This window comes from Diabrotica undecimpunctata, chromosome 2 (genome assembly GCF_040954645.1).
Source record: "Diabrotica undecimpunctata isolate CICGRU chromosome 2, icDiaUnde3, whole genome shotgun sequence".
Classification (NCBI taxonomy): Eukaryota; Metazoa; Arthropoda; class Insecta; order Coleoptera; family Chrysomelidae; genus Diabrotica; species Diabrotica undecimpunctata.
Window position 1 is genome coordinate 128,889,150 of NC_092804.1, and position 13,667 is coordinate 128,902,816.

Consider the following 13,667-nt stretch of genomic DNA (forward strand, 5'->3'; position numbering starts at 1 on the left):
GTGCCACTTGTCAAGATCAAGCCGACTTTATTATAAACAAATAATATTGGTTTTATAAATAACAAGAATTTCAAATACATTCCAGAAACCAAGTATTTTCAAGTAAGTGGACTGTTTATTATATTTGTAAAAGATTTACCTCTCCTTTACTTTTTAGAAATGGCCCATTCAGGGGTTGTCCCTGGTGGAAAACGTAAAGAAATCTACAAATATATAGCCCCATGGCCTCTTTATAGTATGAACTGGTCTGTCCGACCTGACAAAAGGTTTCGACTGGCTCTTGGAAGTTTTGTAGAAGAGTATAACAACAAAGTTCAAGTAGTTTCATTAGATGAGGACAGTAGTGAGTTTTCTGCAAAAAGCACCTTTGATCATCCATATCCAACCACTAAAATTATGTGGATACCCGACAGTAAAGGAATTTTTCCTGATCTCTTGGCTACTAGGTAATAGATTTAAGTTACTGCTTGTAATCAAACTTTAAAAATATTGTTCTTGATAACAATGATATAATTCTAAAGCTGTATGTATTTAATTTTCAGTGGAGATTATTTGAGGGTTTGGAGAGCGGGAGAGCCAGACACAAGGCTTGAGTGTGTCTTAAACAATAATAAAAATTCTGATTTTTGTGCACCTTTAACTAGTTTCGATTGGAATGAAGTAGATCCAAACTTAGTTGGTACATCTTCTATTGACACAACTTGTACTATTTGGGGACTTGAAACTGGTCAAGTAAGTTTTTGTAGGAGTGAATACTAATATGATAATTGTTTACAATTTTGTTTTTGATTTGAATTTTTAGCTTTTAACACCTTCGCTGCCATGGTGAAAAATGAATTCAAAAGATTAGCGTTACCAGTCATCTGTACCTGATATATTTAGTGTGTTTCTATATTTAGACACAAGTCAGAATTGACTGATACTCATTAGGTCACTTAAGTGTTCTACTTGAATAAGTTTTAAAAACTGTTATATGTAATGTTAGTACATAATTCATTCAGGAATTACACAAACTTGTAGTAGGAAATGATGCAGTACTATACTATTTGTAGTTAGACAATATCAAATCAGTGTGCCTCCTCTCACATCCAAATATATTTTTTTCATAGCTCTAAACTATTCCCAAATTATAGTGTTTTTCGATGGTCTTTTTTTCTTCTTCTTTTAATGTCTGTTGAATCTCAAAAAAGTATAGCGACATCTTATCTTGATCACTTAAATAATAGATTTTCGTCCTTATCTGTTTTGGGCTGCTAGGGAAGCTTGATGTAGACCATGGCCAATACTTTTGGTGACCATAGCTCAGTGGCTATGGTATTGGCTTAGTAAGCCAGATGGCTGGGTTTGATTTAACTCAGACACTGCCATGCTTCAGAGGGCACATAAGTAGTTGTTAACACAAAATCTGTGCCAGAAGGTTATACAAATTGAAGGTGTACAATAAGCCAATTCGGTGCAGTACACCCTGTTATAACAACAAACAAGTCCTGAAAAAAAAAATGGCTAATAATTCTGCCAGTTTGATCCATCCATCATGTGGGGAACTACCTCGCATTTGCCATTGATTTTATTGTCGATGATCAGTTGTCAGGTCTTCTGTTCTTCACACTGTATCAAAAGTATCTGAGGTACGACTGATTTATTTTTTTTAACAGTCTTGTGTTGACCTTTAACTGCTTTATAATTGACATGTAGTGTGACATTCTTCTTGAAAAGCCACATTTTGAAAACATCTATTTTTCTTGATTTGGAAACCTTAACATCCATGTCTCAAATACATATGTAGCAATAGCAAAGATAATGGTTTAATAGTTTTATTTTACACAACATTAGTAAATTAAAAACAATACTTGTTTAATTTATTATTGTTTTGTATTTTGAGAATGATTTCCGAAGTGGAAATTCAAACATCAAATAAAGTTAATTTTAAAGTAAACTTGTAGCTTATTTCCAACAAAAATAGTAAATATTTTTTTTAGTTTTGAATAAAATTTTTTATTTATTTTAGGTAATGGGTAGAGTGAACCTAGTTTCAGGCCATGTAAAAACCCAGCTTATAGCTCATGATAAAGAGGTTTATGACATTGCATTTTCACGAGCAGGAGGTGGAAGAGATATGTTTGCTTCTGTAGGTGCAGACGGATCTGTTAGAATGTTCGATCTAAGACATTTAGAACACTCAACTATAATATATGAAGATCACACACATACACCTTTATTGAGGCTTGCTTGGAACAAACAAGATCCCAACTATTTAGCTACTATAGCAATGGATGCTTGTGAAGTAAGTATTCTTTTTGTCTAAAATATTGATTTTATTTGGCTAAATAAATGTATGTAATCTTGGGATATCACTCTAATGTTGAAGGGTTTATATTACAAGTTGTTATGAGTTGATAATAAATAAAAGCTAGTATTATCTCTCTGATGGGCGGGAAATTGGGAAAAGTATCATAAGATTTTCTAATTTTTTTGGGCAAGGGTTTCAGGAAGATGGTTGATCATGGACTGACGTATTGTTTCATTTAGAAGAAGTATTTCAGGGAAATGTTGTGCTTTAGGAGACGGAGGAAATTTTATAACTGAATCAATTAATAGAACAAATTCATTTTTTATATAGTTCTAGAATAAGCAGGTTCGTTTTTTCAACTTCTTTAAAAGATCATTTTCAAGAGGTTCCTAAGGGTCAGAAAAATGTTATTGGAAAAGTTCGATGGGGATAACCATCTATAAGTATAGATAATACAACTGCAAAACAGAATCCAGCATGCAGGAGAGAACTGGCAGGGGTTTGAAACGTTCCTTGATGGTTTGAGTGAAAAAGGCAAGTGATTTTTAGAAAGGTTTCCGATTAGCAAGAAGAAAAATATTAGATGAAGCTTTTACTATTGCTTTGGAAGACGAAACTAATAGTAAAATTTCTCAGGATCATTGAGTTCGAACCATTGGAGAATGAGGTGAACATAACGCTGAGCTGCTAGAAGAATTTGCGGCTACAATATTTTATTTTCATACAAGCAAATTTTTTGTACTATTTTCTATGGGTTATGAGAATTTCATCGAGATCGGGTGATTATTAAGGTGGATATAATGGAAGTACGTTTTCACTGGATATGGTAGCTTATTACATAATCGTGACACTGAGTTGGAATGTTTGTATAACGGACCAGCATATGGTCAGCAGATCTTATACACTAAAAAATCTTTTCTATAAGGAGAAACCTTAATGGAGGTTTTATTTGCAAATGCACGAATCTCACCAAATTAATTGCAAACTCTTTTTAAGAAGTTAATTATAATTCATCATCATCTTTGGCTCGATAGTGCTCTGTGGATCCTGGCCTACTCTAAGATAAGTCAGTCTCAATTTCATCTAACCAACGTAATTCGCGGTCAGCCTCTGCTTCTTTTTCCTATAGGTGAGGGGTGGCCAACTTAATCGGACTCAAGATTTACTATCTGTCTTTCTAATTCTTTGCGATCTACCAACTAGGAATTTTTTAACTATACTGGCGAGCAATAAAACTTTTAATCCAGAATTTTAACATTAAAAGTGAGCTGAATATCTCAGAGTCCTCACTATATGTCATAAAGTCAATCACTGGTTCTGAAAGACTATTTTATCAGTTTTCGAGATCTGAAAAAAATTTTAATGTGAGTAAAACTGATTCGGCTTTAAACGCTAAAATTCTGGATGGATTAGTTTTATTGCTCGCCAGTGTGTAATACCTAAATAAAAAAAGTAGTAATTCTTATTTATTTATTTTTCCAACTATATTAAATAAGAAAAAAAAATAATGTGAGACTTGCGTTTGAACAGTTTTTGTTAGGTTCCTAAAGTCTGGCCTGTAGTTGGAAATGGCCAACCTTAAAGAATCCAATGTATGAACATCAGTCACGCTGGAACGCTCTTTACTCTTCATTTGTTTTAATTATAAAAACACTGATTCACATAAATAGTTTGAACCAAAACATGAATGCAGTTGTTCAGCACATTTTTTTAAATTTGGATATTTGTCATTGCACACCAATGGCCAGAAATCTAGATGTGAACCTGACCTCGATTTCAAAAATACATCGCAACGCATAGCAATTATTTCATTTTCAAAAAGTTGGTCCATTTGGAATATTTCTGCAAATTGTTTGGATGTTTCAAAGGTGTCATGAATAGTATCATTGAATGGATAATTGATACAACCAACCTTTCAATTTTATTGAAATCTCTAAAACGGATTTCAAGGTCTGATACCACTACTGAATTTCTGCTGTATACTGTGAATTGAAAACATATGAAGGGTGTTTTTCCATGTGATCTTTAATGTTCATAAATCTTTAATATCAAATATTAAAGATGCTGTTTGAAGTTTGAATGATGCAGTAGAACTCATCATTTCTGATGTTTTGTTCTTGCCTTACAGTTCCAGATTCAATGTGCTCAGTTTACCAATGAAATCTGCTAGAAATGCCAAATCACATTACCAGTCTGTCACGTAATTGCTGATGATCATCATCTCTTTCTTCAAGAAACTTAATAATATCATTTAGCAAATCTCGAAACCTTTGCAAAAACTTATTGCGACTCAGCCACCTTATGTCGGTGTGTAAGATCGCCGTCTTTGCAGAGATTTGCCTCTAATTGAATTGACAGTTTTAGGCGCAATATCCATCACATCTTTTGTGTTAAGCCTTTTACTGATCAGGACCTGTTGATGAATAAGGCAGTGGTAATTATGAAGTTCGGGAAACCTACATCTTTGTGACATAGTGATATAAATCTATTATTAACACCAATCAGAAAAGGAAGTGAATTGTTGTTTTTTTTTTCATGCTGAATTTGATTCATTCTTCTTTATTGTTGATTTTCATTAAACATTTATGTCTAATGTCATGACCAGTGCTTCTGGTCCGTGAGGACAAATGGATAACACATCATCTACATATCTCCACCATATTGAAGGTTGTTTGTCTTGTTTGTGAACAATGTTTTGTTCAAAATCCTCTATGAATATATCTGCTATTAATGGAGATAAGGATGAACCCATGACTAATCCGAATTTTGTTTATAGAAATAGTTGAAAATAAGTATTGTCAGTGCAAAGTGTTAGAAGCTCCATCATATCTGTTACATTCAGTTTGGGTTTTGTTGTTAATATAATATCATCCCTCTTATTATTTTTACAGTTTTCTTCATTGGTACAAAAGACTGGTGATATCAAAACTGATGCATATTTTCGACATGGTAATATATTTCTGCTAATTTTTGCAAAAATTGCTGTGAGTTTTTGATAAAAGATGTTGTGTTGTATGTTAAAGGCTGTATTATGTCAAGAGGAACTTTGACGGTCTGCTGCAAGGAGAACCCATGTTGCTGCAAATTGGTCTGAGGAGTACATTATATTTGTGAATTTTTGGAACTCCGTATAGGTGTGGTGTTCTGCTGTAGTGTGGTATTAGTGTTCTCCTTTGGTAGTCTGTCAGGTATTTCTTAAATTTGTGCAGTGTTTTATATATTTTTTTTCCAGTAATTTGGTTGCGTCCTTTTTAAGTTTGGTGTAAGGTTCATTTGTAACCAATTCATGGATTGTCTCCCGATATTCACTTTTGTCCATAATTACAGTTCCGTTACCTTTGCGGGCTGGTACTATTATGGACTCATCTTCTTTTAGAGCTTTGATAGTTTTAACTTCCTCTTTACTAATCTTTACTTTTGATCCTGTGCTTTTCTCCAGTTCTTTTTTGCATAGTACTCTATATTCTTCCTTTGTGTGCTGGTAGTACTTGACAGATTTTTAACTGCACTGATTATGTTACGTTTAGGAACTGTTGGGCGTGTTACAGCGTAATTTAGATCTTTTTTTGAGCATCAGGTCCTCTATTGCTTTTAACTGTCTTTTAGATAGATTGACAACTATTGTGTTGTTTGCATTGTGTCTTGTTAGTTTATTATACTTATTTGTTGTTACTGATGTTTTTTTTACAATAAATTACACGTGTGGCATGTCTATGTTTATATGGTTAATACATAACCCCATATAAACATAGACATGCCACAAGAAAACAGTGCCTAACACCTTTAAATTACTATTAGTTGAGAAAAAAAATTATCACAATACTGTCGTAGGTATGTGACCCTTATTGTCGCCACATTGACATACAGTTCTATTTTGTAAAAGCATGCAATATGATTCATATTAATTTTTTGTTATTTTAGGTAATTATTCTTGACGTAAGAGTACCATGCACACCCGTAGCTCGTCTCAATAACCATCGCGCTTGCGTGAATGGCATTGCCTGGGCACCGCACTCTAGCTGTCATATATGTACAGCAGGGGACGACCACCAAGCCCTTATCTGGGATATTCAACAAATGCCTCGAGCTATAGAGGATCCAATTTTAGCGTATACGGCGGCAGAAGGTGAAGTTAATCAGATCCAATGGGGAGCGACGCAACCTGATTGGATCGCTATATGCTATAACAAAAGTTTGGAGATATTGAGGGTGTAAATTTTTTGTTTTTATTTGACTGATATTTTAATTTATTTTTATAAATACTGTTAATTTACTTTAACGTCTTATTTAACGATATAAGTCAGCGCGGTTAATATTCTGAAGCCTATAATCATTTTATGTATTTTGTACATAATAAATAGAAAGTTAGGGGAGCTTCCCAGAGAGAAACTGGTTTTATGCTTTTTTGTGGATTTAATGTGAAAAATTGTCAAGTTTCTTATATCGTCTATTATTTAAACAGTTGGTATATAATTACTTACACCAATTATAATTAGTTGCAATTTTCTTTAAGAGTTTATTAACAGTATTTAACTATCAAAGTTAACCAAGACATTTGAACTGCTTTGAAGTTAAAGCTAAACTGATATTTTGTTAGTTTATTATGCGTTATCTTATATTGCCTGCTTTGGTTAATACATCCTTGCCTGCTGCTAAAAGTTGGATGTGTTAATTGGATATAACATGGTTATTTAGAAAATGTAGCTTACAAATATGTATGTGTATTTAACTCTGGATTAACCACAATGAAGAACAAATGCCATCATATATGTTTTGTAACACATAGAGAACTGAATAGTGGAAACGAAAATACAGAGAAGTGCGGAAAACATTGCAGAAGGAAAAGTGGAAACATGATCTAGCAATAGCATTTGAACTAAATTAGAGTAAACATAGGAAGAATAAAAAAATAGGTAGAAAAAAATGAAATTTTAAAGAGGCAAGATTTTATTACAGCGTTATTTATTATTACAGCTGCATTTAGGATAAAAAAAATTAAGAAATAAAACACATAATGTATATGAAACTTACAGTTTTTATGAAAAAGTTCTCTAATGCTGAAAAAAGTCAGTTATTTTCTTCTGCACAACCCTTTCCGAAAAATAAAGTTTTTCTGTAGTGTTCTTAATAATCTGAGCTGCTTCTTTGGTAGTTGTGGATGCCTCCCTAAACTGGTAAAACCTGGATATGGTCTCAGCAGCTCTCATTGCTTCTTGGATTGTAGGACAATCAACGCCGTCTTCTTCTTCTTTATCTTCATCAACATCCATTTCCACACTTTGCACTTGTTCCACAATTTCTTTATCACTTAAAACTTGAAATGTTGCTACCTGATTGTCTACCGAAATGTAGGAGTCATAAGATCAGTTTCAAACTCTCTGGTTTACATTAAATTTTTGTATCCACTCTGACAAAAGCATTTTGTCATCCTTGTCAACATCCTGAACATTGGGAACATTGACTACAGTCAATTTAGCTTGACGAAAGCACTTACAAATTGCCACTGACGTATTCCACGCATTGCCTAAAAACTGACCTGCATCGAGGATGGTAATGTTCACGGGTTCCCCATTGTCCATACAAAAAATCATCCTTTTCAAAAGCTGTTTCCGATAATGCCACTTTAAACTTCTTATGACTCCTTGGTAGCTGCAAGACACTCGTGCAGTTGGTTGGTAAGAAAACTAGGTTGATATTTTCCAAATTAAGCTTGGGATGCACAGTTGTCAACTAAGAGAAGAATTTTTCTTTTTTTTTGAAGAAAGTTCCTTGTCCCACTTTCTCAATTCTTCTTCAAAAATAGGAGAAGTCATCCACGCTTTTTGTTGGCTTATTAGTTTACAGGCAGTATTTTTATGTTTTTGAAACATCTAGGATGTAAACTTTTCCCAATAACCAAAAGCTTTCTTTTCTCTGTACCTGTCATGTTTGCAAAAACAAAAGCCATGACTCTTTGTTTTGAAAGCTTTCCACCGACACATTTTTGATTTTTGAAATTGAAAGTTTTGTCTGACGTTAATTTGTAAAAGAGACCAGCTTCATCGCCATTGAAAATATCTTCATCCTTGTATGGTTGCCTTAGTTGTGGCCATGTGTTTTGTAACCAATCACCTGTCACGTTCTCGTCCACACATTGCCTCTCCGACAATTTTCGCAAAGGAAATTGAATGCAGGGCTTTAAACCGATCTAGCCAGCCGTTAGAGCATATGAAATCTTCACCAAATAGTTTTCCGAACTCTGTAGCTTTCTCCTTTAAAAGTGGTCCGGACACAGGAATGTCAGAACTGCGACACTGCTTGAACCATTTGAGTAGAGCTGAATCTACATAACCACGAATGCACTTCCTAATCTTTTTAACATTTTCTCCCTCCTCATTAAAGACTTTTAAAATTTTGTCCTTGTTTTTTAGGATTGAGCTGACAGTCGAATTAACAAGTTTATCTTTAATAGGCAAAGCCTTTCTTTTAGTACTACAACTTGCCATATTAAAAAATAAAAAGTTAATTACTAAATTAAAATCTAAAAACAAAACGAGCCGAACACAATTTCACGATAGCGAAAATGTCTTAAACTGACTCTTCTGAAACAGAAAATTTGTCTGTTAAGTGTCAAGGTCACATAACTGTACACATAAGGGATAATCGGGCTTTCTCATATTCTTGGAAGGAACAATGCCGCAAAGCCGGAAACGCATTGCACTTTATTCTTCATAAAATAAACAAACGACAACCTACTGTAAAATTTTATGACGCTATAGACGAGGATTACTTTATTTTTAGCCCATAAAACCGGGTTTTTAATAATATTATCGAATAGTTTTTGGCCGGACCTATTAAAAATTGACTTGTTGGTTAATTATCTAATACTTAACTTTAAAACTTAAAATTGTCATGGTCACTATGTTGTTAGCATCGCAAAACACACAAATAAAATGATATAACATCATCAATAGTGGCCTTAAATCTCATTGCAAGCCAAAGCCTTATTTAAAACAATACTTCACTCCCTCTCTCTGTCTCTCTCTCTCTCTCTCTCTCTCTCTCTCTCTCTCTCTCTCTCACACACACCTCTTCACCATCCCTTAACTCCAATATATTTTATGTCTTCCTCGTAAGTTGTTCAAGCTATTTAAGATTCTGCTTTTCTCTGGTTCGTCGTCTCACTGGTCCTCTTCCATCGAAATCTGTTCTAACTTTCACGTATTCGACTTACTCGATCACATGCAGAATTCATCTTAGGCGTGCCAACTTAATAAATTTCACAGATATAGGTTTCCCAAAACTTCTATAGAGGGGTCCATCGAAAGGTTTAATCGTATAAGCTTATATTTGAATGATTTTCTGTATTTCCGTATATCTAAATTGAATAAGTCTTCGTGAAAAGAGAGACTGTATCATCAATTAGTTCAACTAGAGGATGTAAGATATAGGTTTAATTGGTTATTGGAAGAATATATTTGTTCTGCTGTTCGAAGCCGGGGTTGTAAGATAACGCTATAAAAAAAACTGACAAAAGAATAAAAAATAAAAAAAAGTTATTCCAATAGCAATTATGGTACAGATGGAATAAAGAAAGAACTATAATTGAATGGATATTCATCGCAGTTTATAAGGTGGTTAGCGTGTTAGTACAATTGTTTTGTTTTGGAGTAGTAAAAATATTTCATAGGCAACAAACTTTCTTTAAAATAAAATACATTTGTTTTCTTACTGACTCTTGGGTAAAATATGAAGTTGTTTTGTTACACTATAGTGGTGTTAAGATTACGCTGTTTTTTTTAACGTAGAAGTTTTAATTCTGTACAATCTGAATATTCTATTCATGTGAAAAAGTGGCGTGACTGGTACAGTCACGCTACATTTTCACTTCGTGTATACGCAGCAGTAAAAAGAAAACAAATTACAAATTAGAGGTTTAATATCAAAAGAATTTAGAACAGAATAGATAGAAAATAAAACAAGGGCAACTTTACTTTGCAATAAAACATCAAGTTTAAATCACGAAAACACAAGGGAATCTACATAGTTTACCCAAGAGTTTCTGTATATTTTTTATTAAGATCTGGTGAACAGCAAGCGACTCGGAACGTTGGGGTGGTATGATCGTGGATGTTCTAGTTGCAATACTCATATTGAAATGAAATAATATGGTCAAACAGGTTTTATCTATAATAGTTACCAATTGCTAAACAAGAAGCGATATTATCTGCTGTGCGGATATAAAAGCATGACGGTAGTTATATTGTATAATATAAAAATTTGTATTAGTGAACACACAGACGCTAGAAGCCTCACTGTACTGAGTAAATCTGGTTGTAATAGTTACAGTTTACTAAAAACAACCAACTGTTCAAAAAGACACAATATGTATATATATATATATATATATATATATATATATATATATATATATATATATATATATATATATATATATATATATATCGAGAAAAGGAGTACGACCGTCAATCCAATATAAATTAAGGATCACTCGGAAGAGTGGTGGGTTTTTTTTCGGTCAAAAGGTGGAGAAAAAAGACAAAGTTGATGGCTACTTCATCTATTTATTGAAGACGTTTCGCTTTCTTAATCAGAAAGCATCATCAGTTCATCTAATATATATAATATCTAATATATATATATATATATATATATATATATATATATATATATATATATATATATATATATATATATATATATATATATATGCATAAGAATTCTTAGATGTTACGTTTTTAGTGTTTTCCTCCATGGAGTAGAAAGCTGGAGCCATATTAAATGTAAAGCTAAGATTACTATTACAAAAATTAATGTCATACTCACCTGAGGGGTTGGACCGCGTCGCATTTCACTATACCGTCCTCTCTGAAGTCTTCATCAGCGCTTCCGAGGTCTGTCTCTTGAGCCCCCAGATCACTTAACTTATGCACTGTTCAATAGTCACCGCACTACTCCTGTTTAAAAAAGAGGACGGTCCATTTATACCGTCGATGGTGAGGTGGTTCACTGTCACAAATGAACCAAAAGGTATCATGTGCTCTTCGAAACACTCTCTTATATACCTGCTAGCGTTAAAGCTACCTCTTCAAAAGAAAACGAGTACGAGCTCTCCCTGTTAGTATACCTACCAACAAACTGTGATAACAATTGTGGTTATATCACTCTACACACATGTATTCATTCATACCTCAATTGCTTCTTGCAAAACTTTAACTACTTCTACGGGTGTCATTAATTTTCATTTTACATTAAAACACTTTTACTGAAATCACTTTTCATAGAAAACCAATGTAGAGGATAGTGTGCGAAATTTGTAAAGTATACATAGAGCATCTGGTTTATTTGTATACTGTGTTTCTTTGTGTAGAGTGTATTATCAAAGTAGCAACTGCTAGAAACACAACGAAAATTACCATTCCAAATAAAAAATTTTAACTACCAATCGAGGCTGTGGATTCGTGTATTTTAAAAAGACTTATTGAATAATATTTATATGTAATGTTTAACATTGAGCTGGTGATAATTTAACTTAAGTTTTCACTGAGTATCACAATGAAGAACATTGCGTAATGTAGAGATAATTGTATTATGTCGATTAATTTAAAGGGAAAGTGGAATATAAGAGTTTAATATGCACGTTGAAACATGCCTCGCTGAAATATCACTATCGCTCCGATGCACTTGCTGTATGCTTCAACCTTCATAATTTGTGACCGTTTTTGTTTCTAGCTTAGAAATGGATTTAGTTTTAATTGTACAAAATTATTTTTTAGGTTATAATATGAGGTAGATTTGTTTATACAAGCGAATTCCCGGTATATTTCAAAACGATCCACTCCATTTTTTATTTAGAAAATGATGATATTTATTGAATAATTTCATTCTACATTCGAAAATTATTTTATTGTACAGAAAATATGTTTAGGGATTTTGTATCATTTAATAATATTAGGAAAATATAAGTTTTTGTACAGCCCACTAATCTATTTATTCTCCTAATTACAATCACAAATTAGATCGTGTATATCCATATCCTTTATTCTAAAAACCTTTTTAAAATCAGTATAACAAATTTGAGGAGTAAACAACTTTTATATTTGCTGAATACAGAGAACTACTAGATTCAAACTTAAAACCAAACATTGTATCAGAATTTTTGCAGAAGGAGTGACGGAAAAGCAAATTCATAGAAATTAGCTTATATATCATTTAAAACTTTTAGAGAGATTGGTCCGCGTGTATATTTTAATAATGAACAAATAAAAGAGACTTAATGTACAGCTAGTTCCTAAAAAAACTGATACAACTCTTAATAAGATTTGATCATTTTGAGCAGTGTATTTGATTTGTCTGACATTATATTATATTTATTATGACAGGCAAATAATAAAATAAATAAACAAACAAATAATTGATTACATATGTTAATATGTCAATATGTTTTGAGGTTGAGGATAGAATGGCTACGAAATCAAACCGAAACTCGAAAGTTTTACAGAAATCTAAACAAAATGAGTAAAGAGTTTAAGAAGCTAAGAATAGGGAGCTGTAAGGATGGAGAAGGAAATATCGTAAGTGATAAGGCCTCAATCTTGAACAGGTGAGTTGAATTTATCGACGCAAAATTGAATGGCCATCATATTGAAGAAGCACGCCAACACCCTAGCAGATCGAAATGATTGAAGTCTATTCAACCCAAACGAAAGACCACCTACCACTGAAGAGGTTGCCCAATCCAATAAAAAGCTTAAAAATTATAAATAACTAGGAACTGATCAAATTTGCAGTGAGCTCTACAAGAATGGTGGCAACGCCCTTCTACAAACATTGAATAAACTTTTACTTCTTGTCTGGCAAAATGAGATCAGGACATGTGAATGATCTCAAGGTGTGACATGCCCATTACATAAAAAAGGTGATCAGATCCAGTGTAACAATTACAGAGGTATAACTCTGTTAACAACTGCTTACAAAATACTAGCAAATATTCTCTACGAAAGACTACAAGTTTACACAGTGGGCGTAGTTGGAAAATACCAGGCCGGATTTACTCCAGAAAAATCAATAATTGACCAGATTCATTCAATAAGACAGATCGTCGACTTCGAGGCCGCATACGACAGTGTCAAGAGAACAGTATTCGTGAGTTTGGTATACCAGAAAAACTTTTCCGATTAACGAGAATGACATTGATTGACATGATTCTCATTGTCAAAATTGGAGAACCAACCATTGACTTTAGCATAAGAGACATTGACCAATTGAAAAAAAGCTAATTCACCTGGACTGTTTAGGTGCTGAGAAATGTTAGAATATTCCACTGCGAGAAAAGGAGAATTCCTTTTATGCCACCATTTGTCGACTAGATTAAAAA

At 33.1% G+C, this 13,667-nt stretch overlaps 1 protein-coding gene across 2 annotated transcripts; it reads left to right on the forward strand.

Moving 5' to 3' along the window:
• wap (DDB1 and CUL4 associated factor wap) lies at positions 1-12,269 on the forward strand. 2 transcript variants are annotated; one of them, XM_072523433.1, is made up of 6 exons: positions 1-102; positions 158-446; positions 543-732; positions 2,009-2,284; positions 6,212-6,501; positions 12,067-12,269. In XM_072523433.1, exons 2-6 carry the CDS (start codon positions 160-162, stop codon positions 12,071-12,073), a joined length of 1,050 nt encoding a protein of 349 aa, XP_072379534.1. In that variant the 5' UTR covers positions 1-102; positions 158-159; the 3' UTR covers positions 12,074-12,269. The 2 variants fall into 2 exon arrangements, with proteins under 2 accessions (XP_072379534.1, XP_072379535.1); XM_072523434.1 differs by having other exon boundaries at positions 6,212-12,269.
• The last annotated feature ends 1,398 nt before the right edge of the window (positions 12,270-13,667 follow it).

Excerpts from the sequence above, each read along its gene's own strand:
- wap (XM_072523433.1), top strand. The coding sequence starts at position 160 with ATGGCCCATTCAGGGGTTGTCCCTGGTGGAAAACGTAAAGAAATCTAC. Across the intron at positions 447-542 it reads CCTGATCTCTTGGCTACTAG|TGGAGATTATTTGAGGGTTT; the intron begins GTAATAGATTTA and ends TTTAATTTTCAG. Across the intron at positions 733-2,008 it reads GGGGACTTGAAACTGGTCAA|GTAATGGGTAGAGTGAACCT; the intron begins GTAAGTTTTTGT and ends TATTTATTTTAG.